General features: G+C 42.4%; 1 protein-coding gene across 1 annotated transcript in view; it reads right to left on the bottom strand.

The window, feature by feature from the left end:
- The window catches only part of LOC140734152 (tripeptidyl-peptidase 2-like), a 209,655-nt gene that overhangs the window by 97,341 nt on the left and 88,410 nt on the right, over positions 1–23,904 (bottom strand). Inside the window, exons 11-15 of the mRNA XM_073057757.1 lie at positions 10,601–10,749; positions 4,866–4,981; positions 4,098–4,269; positions 2,904–3,061; positions 157–233 (exon numbers count right to left, since the gene is read on the bottom strand). Of these exons, the coding sequence (XP_072913858.1) occupies positions 157–233; positions 2,904–3,061; positions 4,098–4,269; positions 4,866–4,981; positions 10,601–10,749 (672 nt within the window). The remainder of the gene's footprint in view (positions 1–156; positions 234–2,903; positions 3,062–4,097; positions 4,270–4,865; positions 4,982–10,600; positions 10,750–23,904) is intronic.

The raw sequence follows: 23,904 nt of genomic DNA, 5'->3' as shown, positions 1-23,904 counted from the left end.
CTTTGGCCCAAGATGTTGTGCTGACATTTTAACGTACTCCAAGATCAATCTAACATTTCCCTCCTTCAGAGCCCACCATTTTTTTCTTTATTCAGATAGCATAGTCTCAGCAGGTATGGGTTCACAAGGACAAGCCAAACACTCGTTTGCACAAACCTTGAAGGGATAATAACTGTGACAGGAATTCGGAACAAAGGGCCAGCACCGGGAGCTGTTGTGTCATAAGCAATGACCTGAAGGAGAGAAAAGATAAGAACATTAGAAAAAGGAGCACAATATTGTCTGTTTCCCCATTTACTAACACTACAGATGATTTGATCTTGGCCTCAGTTTTGCTTTAATCCTTAGTATTTGGAGTAGGGAATCCAAAGATCCATTACATTCAGCAAGGACTACTTACTCAACACAGTTTTACTTGGGGAACTCCTTTTCTAAAACTCAGATTTCTGAATGGACAAGCCCCCCCCCAGAATCCTATACATTTCATAAGGTTATGTCTCAATATGCTTAACTAATGAAGAGACACAACCTTCTCACAGTTTCCTTATGACTGAAATAAGGCACATTTTCAATCCAGGAGGTAAGTTCTTGTATCGTCCCTTAACTACATTAGATTCTCGTTAATTGAACCATTGGTTAATCGGAGCAGCCACTTGTTTGGGACAACTCTTAAAGAACAAAAACTAATGAAAAAAATAGCCAGGATTCCTGGCTTAGTAAATTTGCTGATGACGTAAAGATTGGGGGTGTTGTGGATAGTGTGGAGGGTTGTCAGAGGTTACAGCGGGACATTGATAGGAAGCAAAACTGGGCTAAGAAGTGGCAGATGGAGTTCAACCCAGATAAGTGTGAAGCGGTTCATTTTGGTAGGTCAAATATGATGGCAGAATACAGTATTAATGGTAAGACTCCTGTCAGTGTGGAAGATCAGAGTGATCTTGGGGTCCGAGTCCATAGGACACTCAAAGCTGCTGCGCAGGTTGATTCTGTTGTTAAGAAGGCATACAGTGTATTGGCCTTCATCAACCATGGGACTAAGTTCAAGAGCCAAGAGGTAATGTTACAGCTACACAGAATCCTGGTCAGACCCCACTTGGAGCACTGTGCTCAGTTCTGGTCACCTCACTACAGGAAGGATGTGGGAACTATAGAAAGGCTTCAGAGGAGATTTACAAGGATGTTGCCTGGTTTGGGGAGCATGCCTTATGAGAATAGGTTGAGTGAACTTGGTCTTTCTTCCTTGGAGCGACAGAGGATGAGAGGTGACCTGATAGAAATGTGTAGGATGATGAGAGGGATTGATCATGTGGATAGTCAGAGGCTTTTTCCCAGGGCTGAAATGGTTAACACGAGAGGGTACAGTTTTAAGGTGCTTGGAAGCAGGTACAGAGGAGATGTGAGAGGTAAGTTTTTTTACGCAGAGATCAGTGAGTGCGTGGAATGGGCTGCTTGTGACAGTGGTGGAGGTGGATACAATAGGGTCATTTAAGAGACCCTTGGATAGGTACATGGAGCTTAGAAAAATAGAGGGCTATGGGTAACCCTGGGTAATTTCTAAAGTAAGTATATGTTCGGCACAGCATTGTGGGCCGAAGGATCTGTAATGTGCTATTCCTAATCATATTATGCTTCTCCAAATGGTCATAAATCCTGCCTCTCAGGATCTTCTCCATCATCTTACCAACCACTGAAGTAAGACTCACTGGTCTATAATTTCCTGGGCTATCTCTACTCCCTTTCTTGACTAAGGGAACAACATCTGCAATCCTCCAGAACTTCTCTCATCTCCATTGATGATGCAAAGATAATTGCCAGAGGCTCAGCAATTTCCTCCCTCACCTCCCACAGTAGCCTGGGGTATATCCCGCCCGGTCCCAGTGATTTATCCAACTTGATGCTTTCCAAAACCTCCAGCACATCCTCTTTCTTAATGTTTATATGCTTAAGCTTTTCAGTCTGCTGTAAGTCATCTCTACAATCGCCAAGGTCCTTTTCCGTAGTGAATACTGAAGCAAAGTATTCATTAAGTACTCCCTGCTACCTCCTCCAGTTCCATACACACTTCTCCACTGTCACACTTGATTGGTCCTATTCTCTCATGTCTTATCCTCTTGCTCGTCACATTCCTGGAGAATGCCCTGGGGTTTTCCTTAATCCTGCTCACCAAGGCCCTCTCATGGCCTCTTCGGGCTTTCCTAATTTCATTCTTAAACTCCCTCCTGCTAGCCTTGTAATTCTCTGGATTTTAGGGGGACTAAAATTTCATGTGGATACTACCCACAAACAATATAATTGTAGAACACTCCCCTATTTTTATACCCTAGCCATTTCACAAGCAAAAGAACATAATGCTCCATTCAGCTGAAATATAAACAGAAGATGTTAAAAACACTCAGCAGGTCAGGCAGCTTTTGTGGAGAGAAACAGAGTTAACATTCCAGGGTGATTATCTATCTTCTTGGGGCTGCCCTTGGCCTCTACTTGCTCTTGAAGGTTAGGATTGGGGTTAGATTAACCAAGGTATCATTTGAAATGGGAGCAACACCCATAAAACACTGGAGGAACTCAGCAGGTCTGTAAGCATCTATGAAGAAGAATAAACCCTCAACCTAGAACTTTCAGGCTAAGATGCTTCATTAGCACTGAGGGTCTTTGCCCAAATTATTGTTCGTTTATTCCCCTCCATAAATAGATGCTGACTGACCAGCTGATTGCCTCCAGAATTTTGTGTGCACGCTGTAGATTTCCAGCATCTGCAGAATCTCGTGTTTATGATTTGAAAGGGGACATATTCACTTTCTCTCAGCCAAGACTCTTTCTACAAACAAAGGGAGATGATTGTACCCTGACGCATCAAAACTAGCTCTGAAAGGATAAAATAGTGGACAGAGCACAGGACTAACCTCGGTGTAGTGTGACCCTTCCTTGAGACCGCGCGCATCCACCCGGATTGTCACCCGCCGTGACTGGTTCATCAGCTCCAGATGGGAAGGGATCTGCACCCAGGATGCATTGCACGTCAAAGCCAGGTGTATCTGCAGACCAATCTTCTCACTGTTATCTACCGATTTAAATTAAAACAGCACTTCAGGTGTCTACATGACCAGTCACTTGGCCTCACTAAATGTAGGGTGGCAATGTAGCATCTTGGTTAGTGTAACATTCCAAGAAAAAAGGTGTACAGTTTATGGTTAGTAAATCGTGGATATGCTATGATGATGCTGGAAGCACAGTGACACTTCCAGGCCACCCAGAGGACATCCACCTCTGACTGTGTTGGTCAATAACTCAAATAACACATTTCACAGTATTTACAGAAGTCCAAATCATAGCCCAAAGATTGATCGGAAGTCCAGAAGTCAAGGCCTGATGGTCAGAGCCCTGAGACTGTGAGTCTCTGCAATTTCACCGGGGAAGTCAAAGCCCAAGGTCTATGAATCCACCAGTCCACTGGAGATTGGAGGCCAAAGATGGCCAGAGGTATGAGTTTGTGAATCTCTGTGAATCCACTGGGGAAGTCAGTGCACAATGTCTGCGAATCTCTACAAGCCCATTGGGGAAGTTGAAGGCCAAATGTCTGCGAATCCAACAGTCCACTAGAAACTGGAGGCCAAAGGCGGTCTTTCTTGGTGCAAGAGGACTGTGTATGTACGTGGGTGGGAGGGAGGGAGGGAGGGAGAGAGAAATGGGGCTTGTTTTGCTGTTGTTGTTTTGTCATTTGGTTTGATCTGTTATTGTTTGTGTTGCTCTGCTGAACCTAGTGGGCATTCTAAGCTGGCACCAGAATGTGCAGTGACACTTGTGGTGACTGCTGTACGGTAACAGGCCCTTCTAGCCAAATGAGCCCGTGCTGCCCAATTACACCCAGGTGCCCAAATAACCCACTGACCCGTACATCTTTGGAATGTGGGAGGAAGCTGGAGTACCCGGGGGGGGGGGGGGGGACCCCATGCAGTTCATGGGGAGAACATACAAACTGCTTACAGACAGTGGTGACAACTGAGCCCGGGTGATTGGCGCTGTAAAGTACCATACTGCTAACTGCTACAGCACCATCCATTCCACTATAGTTACAAAGAAGTTTGCTTTCTCCTTACCTGTGTCTTCAGGAAAGACTGGCTCCACGGAAACAGAGAAGTCAATTGGCACAGACAGATATGCTGGCTCCCTGAGGTAGATTCCACGCCAGTGGTATATCTTGACATTGAAGCCCAAATGGCTGCTTTTTACTGAGACATTTTGGCAGAGGTAGTCATAGGCTTTATCAATCTGACAGGAATAAATTAAAGGCCATGTCACAATAAGGAACTGGGCTAAGGTGAGAGTGTGGCTCACTTTAATTGCACTATCAGAACTCACCAACAATAGCTGGCTGCATCCACCCAATTATCTTTGTGAAACTGCACGTCACTCCATCTGCTCATGTTTAATGTCATTCAACCATTCACATATAACAGCTAAATGAAACAGCGTTCATCCAGGGCCAAGATGCAAAACACAGCACCGAATGTCACACACAACACATACAGTCACAAAGAAAAAATAATAATTATCTTGTTAGCACAAATCCATGAGTGCATGGCCTGATAACTGATGGTGCATAAGATGTGGTCCTGGAGCTACGTTTCATCACGTACAAGTGTCGCTACAAAAGACCACAATCTATCTTGTTTTCCACTGAGCGAACACTGGAGAGCAGCGCCAACCAGAGGAGCCAGCCCCCAATCCAGCACAGACTCACCATCATGCCTCTACCCAATGAAGAGGAATGCATTTTTGAAATACTGAAACATGGATGAATGAATGAAGACATCAACAACTGAGGCAAAGTATCTTCAGAAAGATGGGTAACATGTCTAGTTTACCTGAATGATTCCATGGCCTTGTGCAAACACTTCAACGTTGTCCACCTTCATTGCTGTGTTCTCCAAAGCACGGCGCACTGAATGCACAGTATAACCAATGCCATTTCCTTTCAAACCTAATGTGAAAACAATAGCGAGGTTGGCACTGAAAAGGTTTCACAGTGAAATAAAAGCAGGATGAACAGAAAGCAACACAACCATAAGGGCAAGTCATTGGGTATACAGTGGCATGCAAAGGTTTGGGCACCGCTGGTCAAAATTTCTGTTACTGTGAATAGTTAAGTGAGTAGAAGATGAACTGATCTCCAAAAGAAACATAGAAAATAGGTGCAGGAGTAGGCCATTCGGCCCTTCGAGCCTGCACCGCCATTCAGTATGATCATGGCTGATCATCCAACTCAGAACCCTGTACCTGCTTTCTCTCCATATCCTCTGATCCCTTTAGCCACAAGGGTCATATCTAACTTCCTCTTAAATATAGCCAATGAACCGGCCTCAACTGTTTCCTGTGGCAGAGAATTCCACAGATTCACCACTCTCTGTGTGAAGAAGTTTTTCCTCATCTCGGACCTAAAATGTTTCCCCTTTATCCTTAAACTGTGACCTCTCGCTCTGGACTTCCCCAACATCGGAAACAATCTTCCTGCATCTAGCCTGTCCAATCCCTTTAGAATTTTATACGTTTCAATAAGATCCCCCCCTCAATCTTCTAAATTCCAGTGAGTATAAGCCTAGTCGATCCAGTCTTTCTTCATATGAAAGTCCTGCCATCCTAGGAATCAATCTGGTGAACCTTCTCTGTACTCCCTCTATGGCAAGAATGTCTTTCCTCAGATTAGGGGACCAAAACTGCACACAATATTCTAGGTGCGGTCTCACTAAGGCCTTGTACAACTGCAGTAGAACCTCCCTGCTCCTGTACTCAAATTCTTTTGCTATGAATGCCAACATACCATTTGCCTTTTTCACTGCCTGCTGTACCTGCATGCCCACCTTCAATGACTGATGTACAATGACATCCAGGTCCCGTTGCATCTCCCCTTTTCCAAATCGGCCACCGTTCAGATAATAATCTGTTTTCCTGTTCTTGCAACCAAAGTGGATAACCTCACATTTATCCACATTAAATTGCATCTGCCATGAATTTGCCCACTCACCTAACCTATCCAAGTCACCCTGCATCCTCTTAGCATCCTCCTCACAGCTAACACTGCCACCCAGCTTCGTGTCATCCACAAACTTGGAGATGCTGCATTTAATTCCCTCATCTAAATCATTAATATATATTGTAAACAACTGGGGTCCCAGCACTGAGCCTTGCGGTACCCCACTAGTCACTGCCTGCCATTCTGAAAAGGTCCCGTTTACTCCCACTCTTTGCTTCCTGTCTGCCAACCAATTCTCTATCCACGTCAATACCATACCCCCAATACCGTGTGCTTTAAGTTTGCACACTAATCTCCTGTGTGGGACCTTGTCAAAAGCCTTTTGAAAATCTAAATATACCACATCCACTGGCTCTCCCCATCCACTCTACTAGTTACATCTTCAAAAAATTCTATAAGATTCGTCAGACATGATTTTCCTTTCACAAATCCATGCTGACTTTGTCCGATGATTTCACCTCTTTCCAAATGTGCTGTTATCACATCTTTGATAACCGACTCTAGCATTTTCCCCACCACCGATGTCAGACTAACCGGTCTATAATTCCCCGGTTTCTCTCTCCCTCCTTTTTTAAAAAGTGGGGTTACATTAACCACCCTCCAATCCTCAGGAACTAATCCTGAATCTGAGGAGTTTTGAAAAATTATCACTAATGCATCCACTATTTCTTGGGCTACTTCCTTAAGCACTCTGGGTTGCAGACCATCTGGCCCTGGGGATTTATCTGCCTTTAATCCCTTCAATTTACCTAACACCACTTCCCTACTAACATGTATTTCCCTCAGTTCCTCCATCTCACTAGACCCTCGGTCCCTTACTATTTCTGGAAGATTATTTATGTCCTCCTTAGTGAAGACAGAACCAAAGTAGTTATTCAATTGGTCTGCCATGTCTTTGTTCCCTATGATCAATTCACCTGTTTCTGACTGTAAAGGACCTACATTTGTCTTGACCAATCTTTTTCTTTTCACGTATCTATAAAAGCTTTTACAGTCAGTTTTTATGTTCCCTGCCAGCTTTCTCTCAATCTTTTTTCCCTTTCCTAATTAAGCCCTTTGTCCTCCTCTGCTGGTCTCTGAATTTCTCCCAGTCCTCAGGTGTGCCGCCTTTTTTTGCTAATTTATATGTTTCTTCTTTGGACTTGATACTATCCCTAATTTCCCTTGTCAGCCACGGGTGCACTACCTTCCCTGGTTTATTCTTTTGCCAAACTGGGATGAACAATTGTTGTAGTTCATCCATGCGATCTTTTAATGGTTGCCATTGCATATCCACCGTCAACCCTTTAAGTATCATTTGCCAGTCTATCTTAGCTAATTCACGTCTCATAGCTTCAAAGTTACCCTTCTTTAAGTTCCGAACCTTTGTTTCTGAATTAACTATGTCACTCTCCATCTTAATGAAGAATTCCACCATATTATGGTCACTTTTACCCAAGGGGCCTCGCACGACAAGATTGCTAACTAACCCTTCCTCATTGCTCAATACCCAATCTAGAATGGCCTGCTCTCTAGTTGGTTCCTTCAACATGTTGGTTCAGAAAACCATCCTGCATACAAAAGTCATAAAGTTAAAGATAGAACATTCTTTTCAACATTTTAAGCAAGATTAGTGTATTATTTTTGCTTTGCACAATTTTAGAGTGAAAAAAAGGAAAGGAGCACCATGCAAAAGTTTGGGCACACCAAGAGGTTTGAGCTCTCAGGTAACTTTTACCAAGGGCCTCAGACTTAATTAATCCATGTTCCAAGTCTGTACGGGTATCCGTCCCCCTCTTTTCCTTCACTACATCGGCGACTGCATTGACGCTGCCTCCTGCACACATGCTGAGCTTGTTGACTTCATTAACTTTGCCTCCAACTTTCACCCTGCCCTCAAATTTACCTGGTCCATTTCTGACAACTCCCTCCCCTTTCTTGATCTTTCTGTCTCCATCGCTGGAGATGGCTTATCTACTGATATCCACTATAAGCCTACTGACTCTCACAGCTACCTGGACTATTCCTCTTCCAACACTGTCTCTTGCAAAAATGTTATCCCCTTCTCACAATTCCTCTGTCTCCACCGCATCTGCCCTCAGGATGAGGCTTTTCATTCCAGGACGAAGGAGATGTCTTCCTTTTTTAAACAAAGGAGCTTCCCTTCTTCCACCATCAACTCTGCTCTCAAATGTATCACTCCCATTTCCCGCACATCTGCCCTCACCCCATCCGCCCGCCACCCCACTCGGGATAGGGTTCCCCTTGTCCTCACCTACCACCCCACCAGCCTCCAGGTCCAACGTATAATTCTCCGTAACTTCTGCCACCTCCAACGGGATCCCACTACCAAGCACATCTTTCCCTCCCCCTCTCTTTCTGCTTTCCGCAGGGATCACTCCCTACGCGACTCCCTTGTACACTCGTTCCCCCCATCCCTTCCCACCGATCTCCCTCCTGGCACTTATCCTTGTAAACGGAACAAGTGCTACACCTGCCCTTACACTTCCTCCCTCACCATCATTCAGGGCCCCAGACAGTCCTTCCAGGTGAGGCAACACTTCACCTGTGAGTCGGCTGGTGTGGTATACTGCGTCCAGTGCTCCCGGTGTGGTCTTTTATATACTGATGAGACCCGACGCAGTCTGGGAGACCGTTGCGCTGAACACCTACGCTTGGTCCACCAGAGAAAGCAGGATCTCCCAGTGGCCACACATTTTAATTCCACGTCCCATTCCCATATGTCTATCCATGGCCTCCTCTACTATCAAGATGAAGCCACACTCAGGTTGGAGGAACAACATCTTATATACCGGCTGGGAAGCCTCCAACCTGATGGCATGAACATTGACTTCTCTAACTTCCGTTAATGCCCTTCTTCCCCTTCTTACCCCATCCCTGACATATTTAGTTATTTGTTTTTTTCTTTCTCTCTGCCCATCACTCTGTCTGTTCTCCATCTCCCTCTGGTGCTGAGGCTTATAGCATTAAAGAAAAGACCTTGTCAGGACTGGGTAGATAATACAAAGTCCTGTGCACAATTCTGGTCACCAATACAGATACAAAGAAGATATTTTGAGAAAATTACTAGGACTAATAAACAGAACCTCAGAGCAGTGGTTAATTCCTTTGGAACAGGGAATGTGGATGAATAATTTAACCAAGGTGTCTAGTAATGAGGGACCTGATGGATTAAATATAAACTGTCCTTTCCAATCAAAACTTGGAGGACATAGTTTTATAAAACTGTTAAAGATTGAATAGGTTAGAACTCTACTCCCTAGAACATAGAAGATTGAGGGGAGATTTCATAAAGGTACAATTGAAAGAAAAAGTTCGTAAATCCTTTGCAATTACCTGGTTTTCTGCATTAATTACTCATAAAATGTGGTCTGATCTTCATCTAAGTTGCAATAATAGACAAACACAATCTACCTAAACTAATAACACACAAACAATTGTACCCTTCATGTGTTTATTGTTTAATCATTCACAGTACAGACTGGAAAAAGTATGTGAACCTTTGTATTTAATAACTGGTAGAACCTCCTTTAGCAGCAATAACCTCTACCAAAAGTTGCCTGTAGCTGCTGATCAAACTTGCCCAAAGGCAAGGAGAAATTTAAAACCGATCCTTCAGACAAAACTGCTTCCATTTATCAACATTTCTGGGATACCTTGCATGAACAGCCTTCTTCAGGCCACGTCACAGCATCTCAATTGGGTTAAGGTCTGGACTCTGACTTGGCCATTCCAAAACATGAATTTTCTTCTTTTTAAATCACTTTGTTGTTGATTTACACTTGAGTTTCAGATCATTGTCTTGTTGTATCATCCAGCTTATATTAGCTTCAGGTGATAAACTGCCTCCCTGACATTCTCCTGTAAAACGTCTTTATACAATTTTGAATTCATTGTTCCCTCAATGCTTCATGGTTGGGATGACGGTTTGGTATTGGTGTGCAGTGCCCTTTTCCTCCAAAGATAGCAATGTGCACTTCTGGAAAAAAATTCAACTTTTGTCTCATCTGTCCACAGAACATTATCCCAGAAGCACTGTGGAACATCCAGGTGTTCTGCAAACTTGAGATGTGCAGTAATGTTAGTTTTGTTAGTAATGTTAGTTTCCTCCATGGAGCCCTACCATGAATACCATTCTTGTTCAGTGGTTTTCTGATAATTGGCACATGAACAGGGACTTTTGCAAGTTTTAGAGATCTTGCAAATCTTTTGCTGATACTCTCAGGTTCTTTTTCACCTCCTTCAGCACTGCACATTGTATTCTTGATGAGATCTTTGCTGGTACTGTAAAGTGATGTGCTCACTACTACACTACTGCACTGTCCTTCTTTTGCCAGAAAGGTGTTAGACATAGAAACTCATGTCATGTTTAAATCTCGTATGATTATATATATTAAAAGCCATTACCTGCTGGGCTGTGGATTAAACTCTAGAAGGTGGAGTTAGACTAGATTATTCCTTTTTATGATGGCACAGAATTAATGGAGCAAAAAGACTCCCTGTGTAATACATTGTCTATTTCTGCAGGGGAAATGGGAAGCAATAACTCTACAAACTATCTTAGTGTACCTGAGATTAAGAGAGCAATGCCTCCACAAGCATTTGGAGAAGACATAGAGGTCCCATTCATCAGCTCCATGCCACACAATGTCCAGTTGGGGACAGATGCCACGGCTCCTCCCGGGGCAGTGATGCACACTCCCAGTGCTCCATCAACACTAAGTAAAGCCAAACAAAATATGTTAATTCAACCTCATCCCAAAAGAACATGCAGCATGCAATCAGACAGATGATACCAAAATTGTAGAATTTGGGAACTCCATGACAAGCATGCCGTTTAAAACAAAAATATTAGGAGCTATTAAAACAAAAACTTTAACATGGCTATTAAAACTCTCCTCTATTAGATGTATTCTTCTCCAACCTCTACCTCTTCTACCTATCACTTACTTCATCCCCCTCCCACACCCACCTGGTTTCACCTATTGTCTTTCTTCCCCTCCCCCCTTCTTATTCTGGCACCTTCCCCCTTCCTTTCCGGTCTTGTTGAATGTTATTGCTTTTTGGTGCATGTTGTGCCCTGACCAACACACCACAGCAAATTACTAATACATGTGTAAATGTATATAGTGAATAAAGTTGACCCTTGATAAAGTTAATTTACACCACTTGAATCAATGAAGAATGCTCAACATAGCAATGTTATCACCTTTTATAAAGTAGAATTAAGCAACACAGGCGACAACAGGCCTTTGCTTCCAGATGACATCTTTGCCTTCTAAGCTCGCTTTGACCATCAAAACATGTTGGAACCATCATGAACTCCCACAGCACCCAATGACCCTGTGATTTCAGTCTCTGAAGCCAACATGTGAGTAGCCGTCAGGAGGGTGAACCCACAGAAAGCATCTAGCCCAGCCGGTGTACCTGCCTCAGTACTAAAGACTACTTCTGCTGATCAACTGGTGAGAGTGCTCATTCAGATTTTTAACCTTGTGCTTCAGTAGGCTGAGCTACTCACCCGCTTGAAGCAGACAACGTAGTAACCTGCCTCAAAGACTATCATCCAGTAGCATTTACTTCCACAGCAATGAAGTGTTTGAGAGTCTGGTGATAAAATATATCAGCCAGGTAGGTCATGCTCTCTTCTCAAGAAGAGAGCTGAACCTTGGTGATATGCTACCATTAGGTAGAAGGTACAGAAGTCTCAGGACTCACACCACTAGGCTCAAGAACAATTACTATCCCCTCAACAATCAGGCTCTTGAACCAAAAGGGATAACTTCAGCCACCCCATCATTGAAATCTTCCCACAACCCAAGGACTCACTTTCAAGGACTCATCACTCGTTCTCAATATTTGTTTACTTATAGAAACACAGTAAAACTAAAGCACAATACAGGCCCTTCAGCCCACAATGCTCTGCCGAAAATGAACTTACTTCAGAAATTATCTAGGGTTACCCACAGCCCTATCCAAGAGTCTCTTAAAAGACTCTATTGTATCTGCCTCCATCACCGTTACCCCATTCCACGTACTCACCTCACTGTGTAAAAAACTTACCCGACATTTCCTCTGTACCTACTCCAAGCACCTTAAAACAGTGCCCTCTTACATTAGCCATTACAGCCCTGGGAAAAATCCTCTGACTATCCACACAATCAATGCCTCTCATCGTCTTATACACCTTTATCACGTCACCTCTCCTCTGTCACTCCAAGGAGAAAAGGCCAAGTTCACTCAACCTATTCCCATAAGACATGCTCCCTAATCCAGGCAACATCCTTGTAAATCTCCTCTGCACCATTCTATAGTTTCCACACCCTTCCTGTAGTGAGATGACCAGAACCGAGCACATTACTACAAGTGGGGTCTGACTAGGGTCCTATATAGCTGTAATATTACCTCTCAGCCCTTGAACTCATTCCCACGGTTGATGAAAGCCAATGCACCACATGTCTATTTAACCACAGAGTCAACCTGCACAGCAGCTTTGAGTGTCCTATGGACTCGGACCCTAAGATCCCTCGGGGATCATCTTAGGGTCAGACCCCACTTGGAGTACTGTGCTCAGTTCTGGTCATCTCACTACAGGAAGGGTGTGGAAACTACAGAATAGTGCAGAGCAGATTTACAAGGGTGACTCTATCAGGTCACCTCCATGCTGCCAAGAGTCTTACGATTAATACTATATTCGGCCATTATATCTGACTTACCAAAATGAACCATCTCACACTTTTCTGGGTTGAACTCCATCTGCCACTTCTCAGCCCAGTTTTGCATTCTTTCAACGTCCCGCTATAACCTCTGACAGCCCTCCATATTATCCACAACACCCCCAACCTTTGCGTCATCAGCAAATTTACTAACCCATCCCTCCACTTCCTCATCCAGGTCATTTATAAAAATCACGAAGAGTAAGGGTCCCAAAACAGATCCCTGAGGCACTCCACTGGTCACTGACCTCCATGCAGAATATGACCCTTCTACAACTACTCTTTGCCTTCAGTGTGCAAGCCAGTTCTGGATCCACAAAGCAATGTCCCCTTGGATCCCATGCCTCCTTATTTTCTCAATATGCCTTGTATGGGGTACCTTATCAAATGCCTTGCTGAAATCCATATACACTGCATCTACCTTCATCAATGTGTTTTGTCACATCCTCAAAAAATTCAATCAGGCTCGTGAGGCACGATCTGCCCTTGACAAAGCCATGCTGACTATTCCCAATCATATTATGCCCCTCCAAATGTTCAGAAATCCGGCCTCTCAGGGTCTGTTCCATCAACTTACCAACCACTGAAGTAAGACTCACTAGTCTATAATTTCCTGGGCCATCTCTACTCCCTTTCTTGAATAAGGGAACAACATCTGCAACTCTCCAAACCGCCGGAACCTCTCCTGTCCCCATTGATGATACAAAGATCATTGCCAGAGGTTCAGCAATCTCCTCCCTCACCTCCCACAGTAGCCTGGGGTGCATCTCGTCCTGTCCCCGTGACTTATCCAACTTGATGCTTTTCAAAAGCTCCAGCATATCCTCTTTCTTAATGTCTATATGCTCAAGCTTTTTAATCCACTGTAAGTCATGCCTACAATTGCCAAGATCCTTTTCCTTAGTAAATACTGAAGCAAAGTATTCATTAAATACCTCTGCTATCTCCTCTGTTTCTATACACACTTTTCCACTGTCACACTTGATTGGTCCCATTCTCTGTCTTATACTCTTGCTCTTCACATACTTGTAGAATACCTTGTGGTTTTCCTTAATCCTGTTCGCCAAGGCCTTCTCATGGCCCCTTCTGGCTCTCTGAATTCCATTCTTAAGCTCTTTCCTACCAGCTTTATAGTCTTCTGGATCTCTATTATTACCTAATTTTTTGCACCTTTCATAAGCTTTTCTCCTTGACTAGATTTTCAACAGCCTTTGTGCACCATGGTCCCTGAACCCTACCATCTTTTCCCTGTTTCACTGGAATATATCTATGCAGAACGCCACATTAATATCTCCTGAACATTTGCCACATTTCTTCCATACATTTCCTTGAGAACATCTGTTCCCAATTTATGCTTCCAAGTTCCTGCCTGATAGCCTCATATTTCCCCTTACTCCAATTAAACGCTTTCCTAACTTGTCTGTTCCTATCTCTCTCCAATGCTATGGTAAAGAAGATGGAATTGTGATCACTATCTCCAAAATGCTCTCCCACTGAGAGATCTGACACCTGACCAATTTCATTTCCCAATACCAAATCACGTACAGCCTTTCTTCTTATAGGCTTATCTACATAGAAAACCTACAGCACAATATAGGCCCTTCGACCCACCAAACCCACCTTGGAAATTACTAGGCTTACCTATAGCCCTCTATTTTACTAAGCTCCATGTACCTATCTAAAAGCCTCTTAAAAGACCCTATCGTATCTACCTCCACCACCGTTGCCAGCAGCCCATTCCACGCATTCACCACTCTCTGAGTTAAAAAAACTTACCCCGACATCTCCTCTGTACCTATTCCCCAACACCTTAAACCCGTGTCCTCTTTCTTGACACAAGCATATTGTGTCAAGAAACCTGCCTGAACACACCTAACAAACTCCACCCCATCTACAGACATGCCAATTGATATTTGGGAAATTAAAATCTCCCACCATGACAACCCTGTTATTATTACATCCTTCCAGAATCTGTCTCCCTATCTGCTCCTTAACGTCCCTGTTACTATTGGGTGGTCTCTGAAAAAACACCCAGTAGAGTTATTGACCCCTTCCTGTTCCTAACTTCCACGCACAGAGACTCCGTAGACAATCCCTCCATGTCTTCCTCCTTTACTGCAGCCTTGACACTTATTCTGATCAACAGTGGCACACCTCCACCTCTTTTGCCTCCCTTCCTGAAACATCTAAAGCCTGGTACTCTAAGTAAACTATTCCTGCCCCTGAGCAATCCAAGTCTCTGTAATGGCCACAACATCATAGCTCCAAGTACTAATCCATGCTCTAATTATTATTTCTTTCCTTTTGTATTTTTATATTTTGTTGTCTTTTGAACACTGGTTGATTGCCCAAGTTGCTGCGGTCATTCATTGATTCTATTAAGGTTATCATTCTATTGTGGATTTATTGAGTATGCTCAGGGTGATATACACGTACTTTGATAATAAATTTACTTTGAACTTTACAGAAGATGGCATTATGCTGAGCACATTTTTGCTTAATTAATAAAAGGCAATCATCAGCCTTAGGATATTCTCCGGGTTTGTGTCTTAGACTCTACCAGTGGTCTTCAAACCATTCAATATGTAAATAACTGAGCAACTCAACTCCCAGGGATCCCTAGCAAATGTGTTAAGAACCCTTTTAAATAGCATCAATTTTGCCACAATTCTTCTAACATTCATGTCAATATTTAATTCACAGAGTTCATTGAAGGATTGGAGAAATGTCTTTATTGGTACATATCAAAAGGAATCGTGGGCTTGTCAGCTAACCTGTTTAGGAATATACAAAGAGAAACATTCGAAGTCCCTCATGATCTCATTAAAAATCTAACTGATACCTGAGGGTTTGGAGTATGCAATGTAAACATTAGGCAGTGCAATGAGCAAGAAACCAAAGATACTTAGAGACCTGCACAGACAGGATTATTATTATTATGATAGTGGATTGTGTATGCCTGCAATTAAATGACTCTCAGGGTTGTATATGGTGACATATATGTACTTTGATAGCAAATTTATCTTGAACTTTTCGAGGATGGAATCAGGCACTTCAGCCCAATAAGGTCATGCTGACCATTATTCACTCATTTTACACTAATCCAACATTATTTTTATTCTCCCCAAAATTATGATCACCTGCCCCAGATTCTCCACTCACCTGTATGTTGCGACAATAAACCAACTGGCCTGCAGATGTTTGGGATGTGGGGGAGCACCCAGAAGAAACCCACACAGTCACAGGGAGAACCTAAAACTCTTCAATTAACGATTAATTGTCTGCTACCTATATATACATCTAACTGCTTAGCATGCTTCTCAGTGGCCACAGTACAGTTGTTCAGTACGTCCCCTACTGCTTATGTTTGTGTGAAGCTGGAAAGCTCTGGAAACTTCTCTGGTGCTGCATTATTTGAATAAGGGCTGTCTGATTGTCTGACTCTTAGCTATAAATCTGAATGAAATGTTTCCTATGTGCATGAAAAGAGACAGCGCCATCTTTTTATTTTATCTCTCCCTTCTGTTACCAGTCTCTGCTCCTGTTTGTCTGTTTTAGATTTTCTTTTTTCTGTTAACATTTAATAAAATGATCATAAAGTAACAAATTTTGAGTCTCTTTCCTGACATCTGACAGAACCTTAGATTAAAAACATCAGAATCCAACACAAGCTTCAAGATGTTTCAGGCTTTTTATAACCATTATCTTTTCATACATCCCAGATCAACCTGGAATCTCCCCAGTGTTCCAGTCTTTCAGACAATTCAGTTGGAATAATGTAACTTGTTTCTCTGCAGTAACACAAGGATGTGCTCACCTACCTGTGACCAGCAGAAACTGTTCCTAACACCAGACCTACCTGAGAAATCTGCTCTCACCAATAATGAACTGGATCAAATGCAAATGGCCAATGGAGCAGAAAGACTAGATATCGAAAACACAAAACAAGCCCGGAGAAGCAATCAGCAGGTCATGCAGAGTCGAAAGAGAGAGAAACAGAATGAATGTGTGGGCCAAGGACCGTTCACCAGAAAAAGAAATGAAGAGACAAGGCTGTTCTAAATGAAGAGAGGGTAAGAAGTTACTGTGGATCTAGGTTTGGACAGTTTTGCAATATTTACTTCACAGAACTTGATTATTGTAAAACTGGAGCCAAATTGGTTCATAGCACAAAGACAAAGAAAGAAAAATATCAAAAAGTTTCTGAAAGAAAAACAGCACAGGCCCTTCAGTGATGGAGCAAATGAAGTTGAGTGCAGTTATACCCTTGGTTCAACAATCTGAAGGTTGAAGAGTAATATCTGTTCCCAAACTGGTAATGTGAGTCATGAAGCTCCTATACCTTTTTCCTGATAGCAGCAGCAAGAAGAGAGCATCTCCTGGGTGGTGGTGGGGTTCCCTGATGATGGATGCTGCTTTCCTGCAACAGTGTTTCATATAGATGTGCTCAATGGTGTTGAGGGTATTATCTGTGATGGACTGGGCTCTTTCCACTTTTCATAGGCTTTTTCATTCCATTCAATACCAGGCTTGATGTAACCAAACAATATATTCTCCACCACACATCTATAGAAGTTTGTCAAAGTTTTAGGTGTCATGACGAATCTAGGCAAACTTCTAAGAAACTAGAGGTGCTACTGTGCTTTCCTTGTAGTTGCACTTAAGTGTTGGACCGAGGCCAGCAGATCCTCTGAAAAGATAAATGTGAGGGATTTAAAGTTGCTGGCCTCTCGACTTCTGATCACCCAATGAGAACCATGGATTTCCTCCTCGTGAAGTCAATAATCAGCTCCTTGGTCTATCTGGCATTGAATGAAAGGTTATTGCAATGGTACCACTCAGCCAGATTATCAATCTCCCTCCTATACGATTCATCACTGACTTTGATTCAACCAATGACAGTGTTAGGTCTGCAAATGAGGAAATCAAAGATCACTTGCACAAGGAGGTATTAAGATCAAGGTCTTGAAGGTTATTGGTTAATTTTGAGGAGATGGTAGTACTGAATGCCAAACTCTATTGAATGAAGAGCATCTTGATGTATGCATTTTCATTGTCCAAATGTTCCAGGGTTGAGTGAAGAGCCAATGAACTGGCATCTGCTGTTGCAAACAAGAGAAAATCTGCAGATGCTAGAAAGCTGAGCAACATACACAAAATGCTGGAGAAACTCAGCAGGCCAGGCAGCATCTAGGAAAAGAGTACAGTCAACGTTTCGGCCCAAAATGTCAACTGTACTCTTTTCTCAGATGCTGCCTGATCTGCTGAGTTCCACCAGCATTTTGTGCGTGTTGCTCGGGCATCTGCTGTTGACCTGTTATGCCAGTAGGCAAATTGGAGCAGATCCAAGTTGCTTCTCAGGCAGGAGTTGATATGTTTCATCACCAGTGGAGTGAAGAGACTGCGAGGATATTTGAGAGGTTAGTATTAGAAGAGATGCAAGATTATCTTTTCTCCCATACCTTTGCAAATGATCCTCTTATCAGCTATGTACATGCTTAACAGAGGGAATTTCAAACTGAAGTAGGTAAAGTTAGTGAAGGATATATAGTACTGTGTAAAAATCTTACGCAATAGCTAGGGTGCCTAAGACTTTTGCGCGGTACTGTATATTATGTCTATCCAGTTATCAAATAACACTTAATACTACCGAGCTAATACACAGCTAAGTACCCTTAGTTGTTTCCCCATCACCTTCCTATTTTAAACAATATGCTTTTTGAGATAGTGATTTAGATGCATATCATATTTTTTACTGAGTTAAGTATTGTATGTAATTAGTTTTGCTACAACAAGTGTATGGGACATTGGAAAAAAGTTGAATTTCCCCATGGGGATGAATAAAGTATCTATCTATCTATCTATCTAATATACAGCTGTATGCAAAAGTCTTAGGTAACCTAGCTATATAGATGTGCCTAAGATTTTTGCACAGTACTGTATGAGAACCTGGAAGCAGAATGTTTGCTGTAGTGTGATAGAGAAATACAGATGGGTAAAACTACAAAGAGAAGCAAATATATTGATCAAAGTTATTAAACAGGAAATAGAACCGAGGTCAATCGCAGACATTAAAATAGAAAAGGAAGAAATTCCATCTCGGTTGCAGGGTATCTGGTCAAATCATCTGGCATAGTAGCTCAATAGTCCTCTATCATCCAGCTCATAGACGGCACAGAAGGATAGCAGTTAGCATAATGCCATTACAAAGCCAGCGACACAGGTTCAATTCACAGCACTGTCTGTAAAGAGTTTGTATGCTCTGCCTGTGACTTTGTGGGTTGAAGCCCTTCCATTAGTCAAGCGCATGGTTCCATATACTAGTTTTTATTTTCAAATCAAACCAATGAAAACTTATCAACTTTTGATTTAAATCTTCAAAGTGATGCCCTGACTTAGGAAAAATGTACTGGCTCAAAGTTCAAAGTAAATTTATTGTCAATGTATATGTCACCACGCATAATCCTGAGATTCATTTTCTTGTAGGTATTTACAGGAAATAAAGAAATACAATAGAAGTTATGAAAAACTATAAGTAACAAAGAATGAGAAAGAGCCAACGTGCAAAGACAAATCTTGCAAATAAATGAAAAAAGTAAATAAATAATACTGAGTTGTAGTGTCTTTGAAAGTGAGTCTATGTTATGGAATCAGTTTAGTGTTGAGGTGAGTGAAGTTATCCACACTGGTTCAGGAGCCTGATAAAAACCTTCCAGCCATAAGTCACTGTTTGGCGTGTGAACCAGTTTCTAAGTAATAATCTTACAAACAAGAAGCAGCAGCATGGTGGCTGGATAGACTCAATCTACAAATCACCGTCTAAAAAAAGCTGACGGCAAGGAAGGGCGCTCCTTAAGATTGTCACAGCCTGGGGGGGAGGGGGACTGGTAATGGGGATAAAACTCCCACTACTCATTAAACATTCCCAACAGCGTACATGTCAAGTCCCCTCTAACAGCCAAGTCCAGATAGTGATCTTCATGTGTGGCTTAGCTACTAAGCTCGGTGGAACCATTTCTACTGAGAGAGAAGGGGCAAAGGCAGGTATTGGTGCTTAAAACCAGTTGCTCCAGGCAGATGGGGCTCATCAGCCACGGTTAGCAGCTCATCTAGAATGAATACTCTGATCTAAAACTCCACTGTCTTGCGGCTGTAGCCATTCATGAGGAAGGTTTAGGGAGAAAACCCTGTGGAGAAATCCGGAGCTGGAGTCCCCAAGAAGTCCTCTGTTGAATGCAATGCTGACTGGCAACACCTGCTAGGCTGCTAGTGCCAATCTATATCTGCCTCTCCCGTTCCTTTGGATGCAACAGTTGCATGGAGAGGGGGAGCTTGCAGAATGGGCCATACCTTGTTCTCCATATTGTACAGCCCTGGCAGCTAGGACACAACATACATGGTAAATGTTGACCAATAGAGGGGCCACTGAAGGAAGTGGCTACACTGGAGCAACAGAACATTAAACACTCAGCAGCTTACAAATGGCTCTTTGAGTTCCATTTAATTTTAAAATAATTTTCCTGATGATTTTTTCCTCACTGTGGTAATTTGCAGAGCTGTCTGATCACCTGGGGGATCAATTAATTTTTCACTTTTGTACTCAAACAACTTTAATTGGTAACACACAGAAGATATGCCAGGAGGAACACAACAAGAAATTGGCCAGTATTTAACAAAAGTAGAGACACCAACTGCTCGACAGCCTTTGCAAATAAATCCAGGCAAGGTAGACAGCAGGGAAATGACGCTGAAATAAAAATACTCAGTGATCATGAATCAGAATCAGGTTTCATATCACTGGCATATGCCCTGAAATTTGTTGTGTTGTGACAGTGGTATAGTGCAATACATAATAAAAAAAACTACTATAAAATAAATTATAGCGTTTTGTGCAGTGCCTATAAAAAGTATTTAAGCCACCCCCCGGAAGTTTTTCATTGAATCACAGTGGAGTTAATTTGGCTTTTTTTAAACACTGTTCAACATAAAAGTCTCTTTTATTTCAAAATGAAACAAATTTCTCCAAATTGGTCTAAATTTATTGCAATTATTAAATACAAAATAACTGATTGCATAATTACTCACTCCCTTCAAGTCAGTATTTTGTAGATGAACCTATGGCAGCAATTATAGCCTCGAGTCTGTGTGGATAGGTCTCTATCAGTTTTGCACATCTGGACACAGCAATTTTTCCCCATTCTTCTTTACAAAACTGTTTAAGCTTTATCAGATTGCACGAGGATTGTGAGTGAACAGTCCTTTTCAAGTCCAGCCACAATTGGATTGAGGTCTGCACTCTCCAGGACATTAACTTTGTTGTACAGTCGGCCCTCCTTATCCGGGAGGATTGGTTCCGGGACCCCTCGTGGATACCAAAATACATGGATGCTCAAGTCCCTCATTCAACCTGTCTCAATGCGGTGGACCTTAGGACCCAGCGGCAGAGCTCCGAGTCCGCAGTGTTTCTGTTCACGAAAATAATCACTATCACGATTGAAAATAAAGTGGAAATAATAAAGCGATCAGAAAAAGGTGAAACGCCATCGGTCATTGGAAAAGCATTAGGCTACGTCGGTCAACGATCGGAACAATTTTAAAGGATAAAGTGAAAAAGGCTCTGCCCTGATGAAAGCTACAATTATTACTAAGCAACGCAGTGGTTTAATTACTGGGTTTTGGGTTTTTGATCCTCCACATCAACCCGGCACAGTGGAGAGCGCACTTGGGAGCGGTATGTCACTGGATCGAGTCCGGCGTTGAAACATACGTTCTTAAGTGTTTTATATGCAATAGAAAGGTAAAGTATATGCTATATACTAAGACAAACGTTTGACTAACTGATGCTAAATAATATTGAATGCATCTGTTCCAACTTACTTAGTAAGTTGCGATTTTTTTCGATCCCGATCCACGATAACCCACGTACATCCTCCCGTATATTTTAAATCATCTCTAGATTACTTATAATACCTAATACAATGTAAATGCTATGTAAAATAGTTGTTATACTGCATTGTTTAGGGAATAATGACAAGAAAAAAAAGTCTGTACATGCTTGAACAACAAGTGCTGGAAGAGCACTTCCAGGTTTTCGCGATACGCGGTTGGTTGAATTCGTGCATGCAAAATTCACGGATAAGGAGGGCCAACTGTATTTGCAACTTTGGTTTTATGCTTGGGGTCACTGTCTTGCTGGAAAACAACAGTTCTCTTGCAGGCTGCATCAGATTTTCCTCCAGGATTTTCCTGTATTTTGCTGCATTCATTTTACCCTCTACCTTCACAAGCCTTTCTCATCTCAGCCACTGAAGCTTGTAAGTCCTCCAGAGGTCTCCTGATGGCCTACCTCGCTAGTTCCTTTTTTGCACGGTCACTCAGTTTTTGAGGACAGCCTGCCCTAGACAGATTTACAACTGTGCCATTTTTTTTCCATTTCTTGATGACTGACTTATCTGTACACCAAGGGATATTCAGTGACTTGGAAATGTTCTTGTATCCATCTCCTGACTTGTGCTTTTCAATAATCTTTTTGAATAGTTGCTTGGAGTGTTCTTTTGTCTTCATGGTGTAGCTTTTGCCAGGATATTGGTGTATTTTTATTACAATCAATTGAAACACCTTGACTACACACAGGTGATCTGCTTTTGACTAATTATGCGACTTCTAAAACCAATTGGCTGCACCAGTAATGTTTGGTGTGTCATATTAAAGAGGGCAAATACTTATGCAATCAATTATTTTGTGTTTTATATTTGAAATTAATTTAGGTCATTTTGTAGAGATCTGTTTTCACTTTGACACGAAAGAGTCTTTTTCTGTAGATCAGTGTCTAAAAAAGCCAAATTAAATCCTTTGTGATTCAAATGTTGTAAAACAATAAAACATGAAAACTTCCGGGGGGTGGGGGAGGGAGAGAAAACTTTTTATATGATTATACATACACACATACAGTAAATAAATAAATTAAATAAGAGGCACAAGAAGAGACACAAAAGGAAATAATGAAGAAGTGCGCATGGGTTCATTGTCCATTCTGAAATCTGATAGTGGAGGGGAAGAAGATGTTTCTGAAATGCTGAGTGTGTGTCTTCAGGCTCCTGTACCATCTCCTTAATGGTAGCAGCAAGAAGAGAGTATGTCCTAGGTGATGGGGCCTTCAATGACAGATGCCATATTTTTGAGGCATCATCTGTTGAAGATGTCCAAGATGCTGGACTTACCCAAGTGAGATCCACACTCAGCTGCGGACTGTGATTAAACCCTGCAAATGATCTGTAAGATCAAGCTTCCTTGACTGATCGTCATCAGGATGTGAGCTCATTTATCCTTCCTACTGGATAATCCAGTAAGAAATTCTGATAAGAAAGTGGCATGCTCAGATGCAGTGGCCTTTCCAGGTCCAAGGTAAGAATTGAGTGTTGTGTAATGAACCAGATTTGATCAGGAAGCTTAAGGTAAAGGAACCCTTGGGAAGCACTGATCATGATATGTGAAGTGAAAGCCTCTTTGTCAGATGTAGGTAAGAATGAATGCTGTTGTTAGAAATGCTGTCTGCTACATGAAACAAAGCACCCATCGTAGATCCAGTAAGGGAGTAAGTACCCTCTGTTTACTCCAGAAAATCCCAGCAAGGTTACTAAACAAGAGTGGCCTGTTGTGGCTGTCATGCCCAACATAGTAGCATAGGGATCAGCATTATGCTCAACTACGACAGTTACCCTTGTTGAATTCTGCCAGTCTGCAAGGAGTTCTACATTTTCCCTGTGACCGTGTGGGTTTTCTCTGGAAGCTCCTGTTTGTCCCACATCCCAAAGGTGCATGGGTTAGGGCTGGTGAGATGAGAGCATGCTATGCTGGCATCAGAAGCTTGGCAACGCCTGCAGGCTGCCCCTCAGCACATCCTTGAGGTGTGGTTATTGATGCCAAGAACACATTTCACTGTATTTTACACAGAGAATGGTAAGTGCATGGAACACCCTGCCAGGGGTGGTGGTTGAAGCAGATATATTAAAGACATTCAAGAGGCTCTTAAATGGGTACATGGATGATTTAAAAAAATGGAGGGCTACATATGAGGGAAGCGTTAGATAATCTTGAAGTTGAAAGTTCGGAACACCGTGGGCCGAAGGACATACACTGTGCTGTGAAGTTTTGTGT

This window comes from Hemitrygon akajei, chromosome 10 (genome assembly GCF_048418815.1).
Source record: "Hemitrygon akajei chromosome 10, sHemAka1.3, whole genome shotgun sequence".
NCBI classification, from domain to species: Eukaryota; Metazoa; Chordata; class Chondrichthyes; order Myliobatiformes; family Dasyatidae; genus Hemitrygon; species Hemitrygon akajei.
The sequence above is the reverse complement of the archived record's forward strand: the minus strand, read 5'-3'. Positions and strand labels throughout refer to the sequence as shown.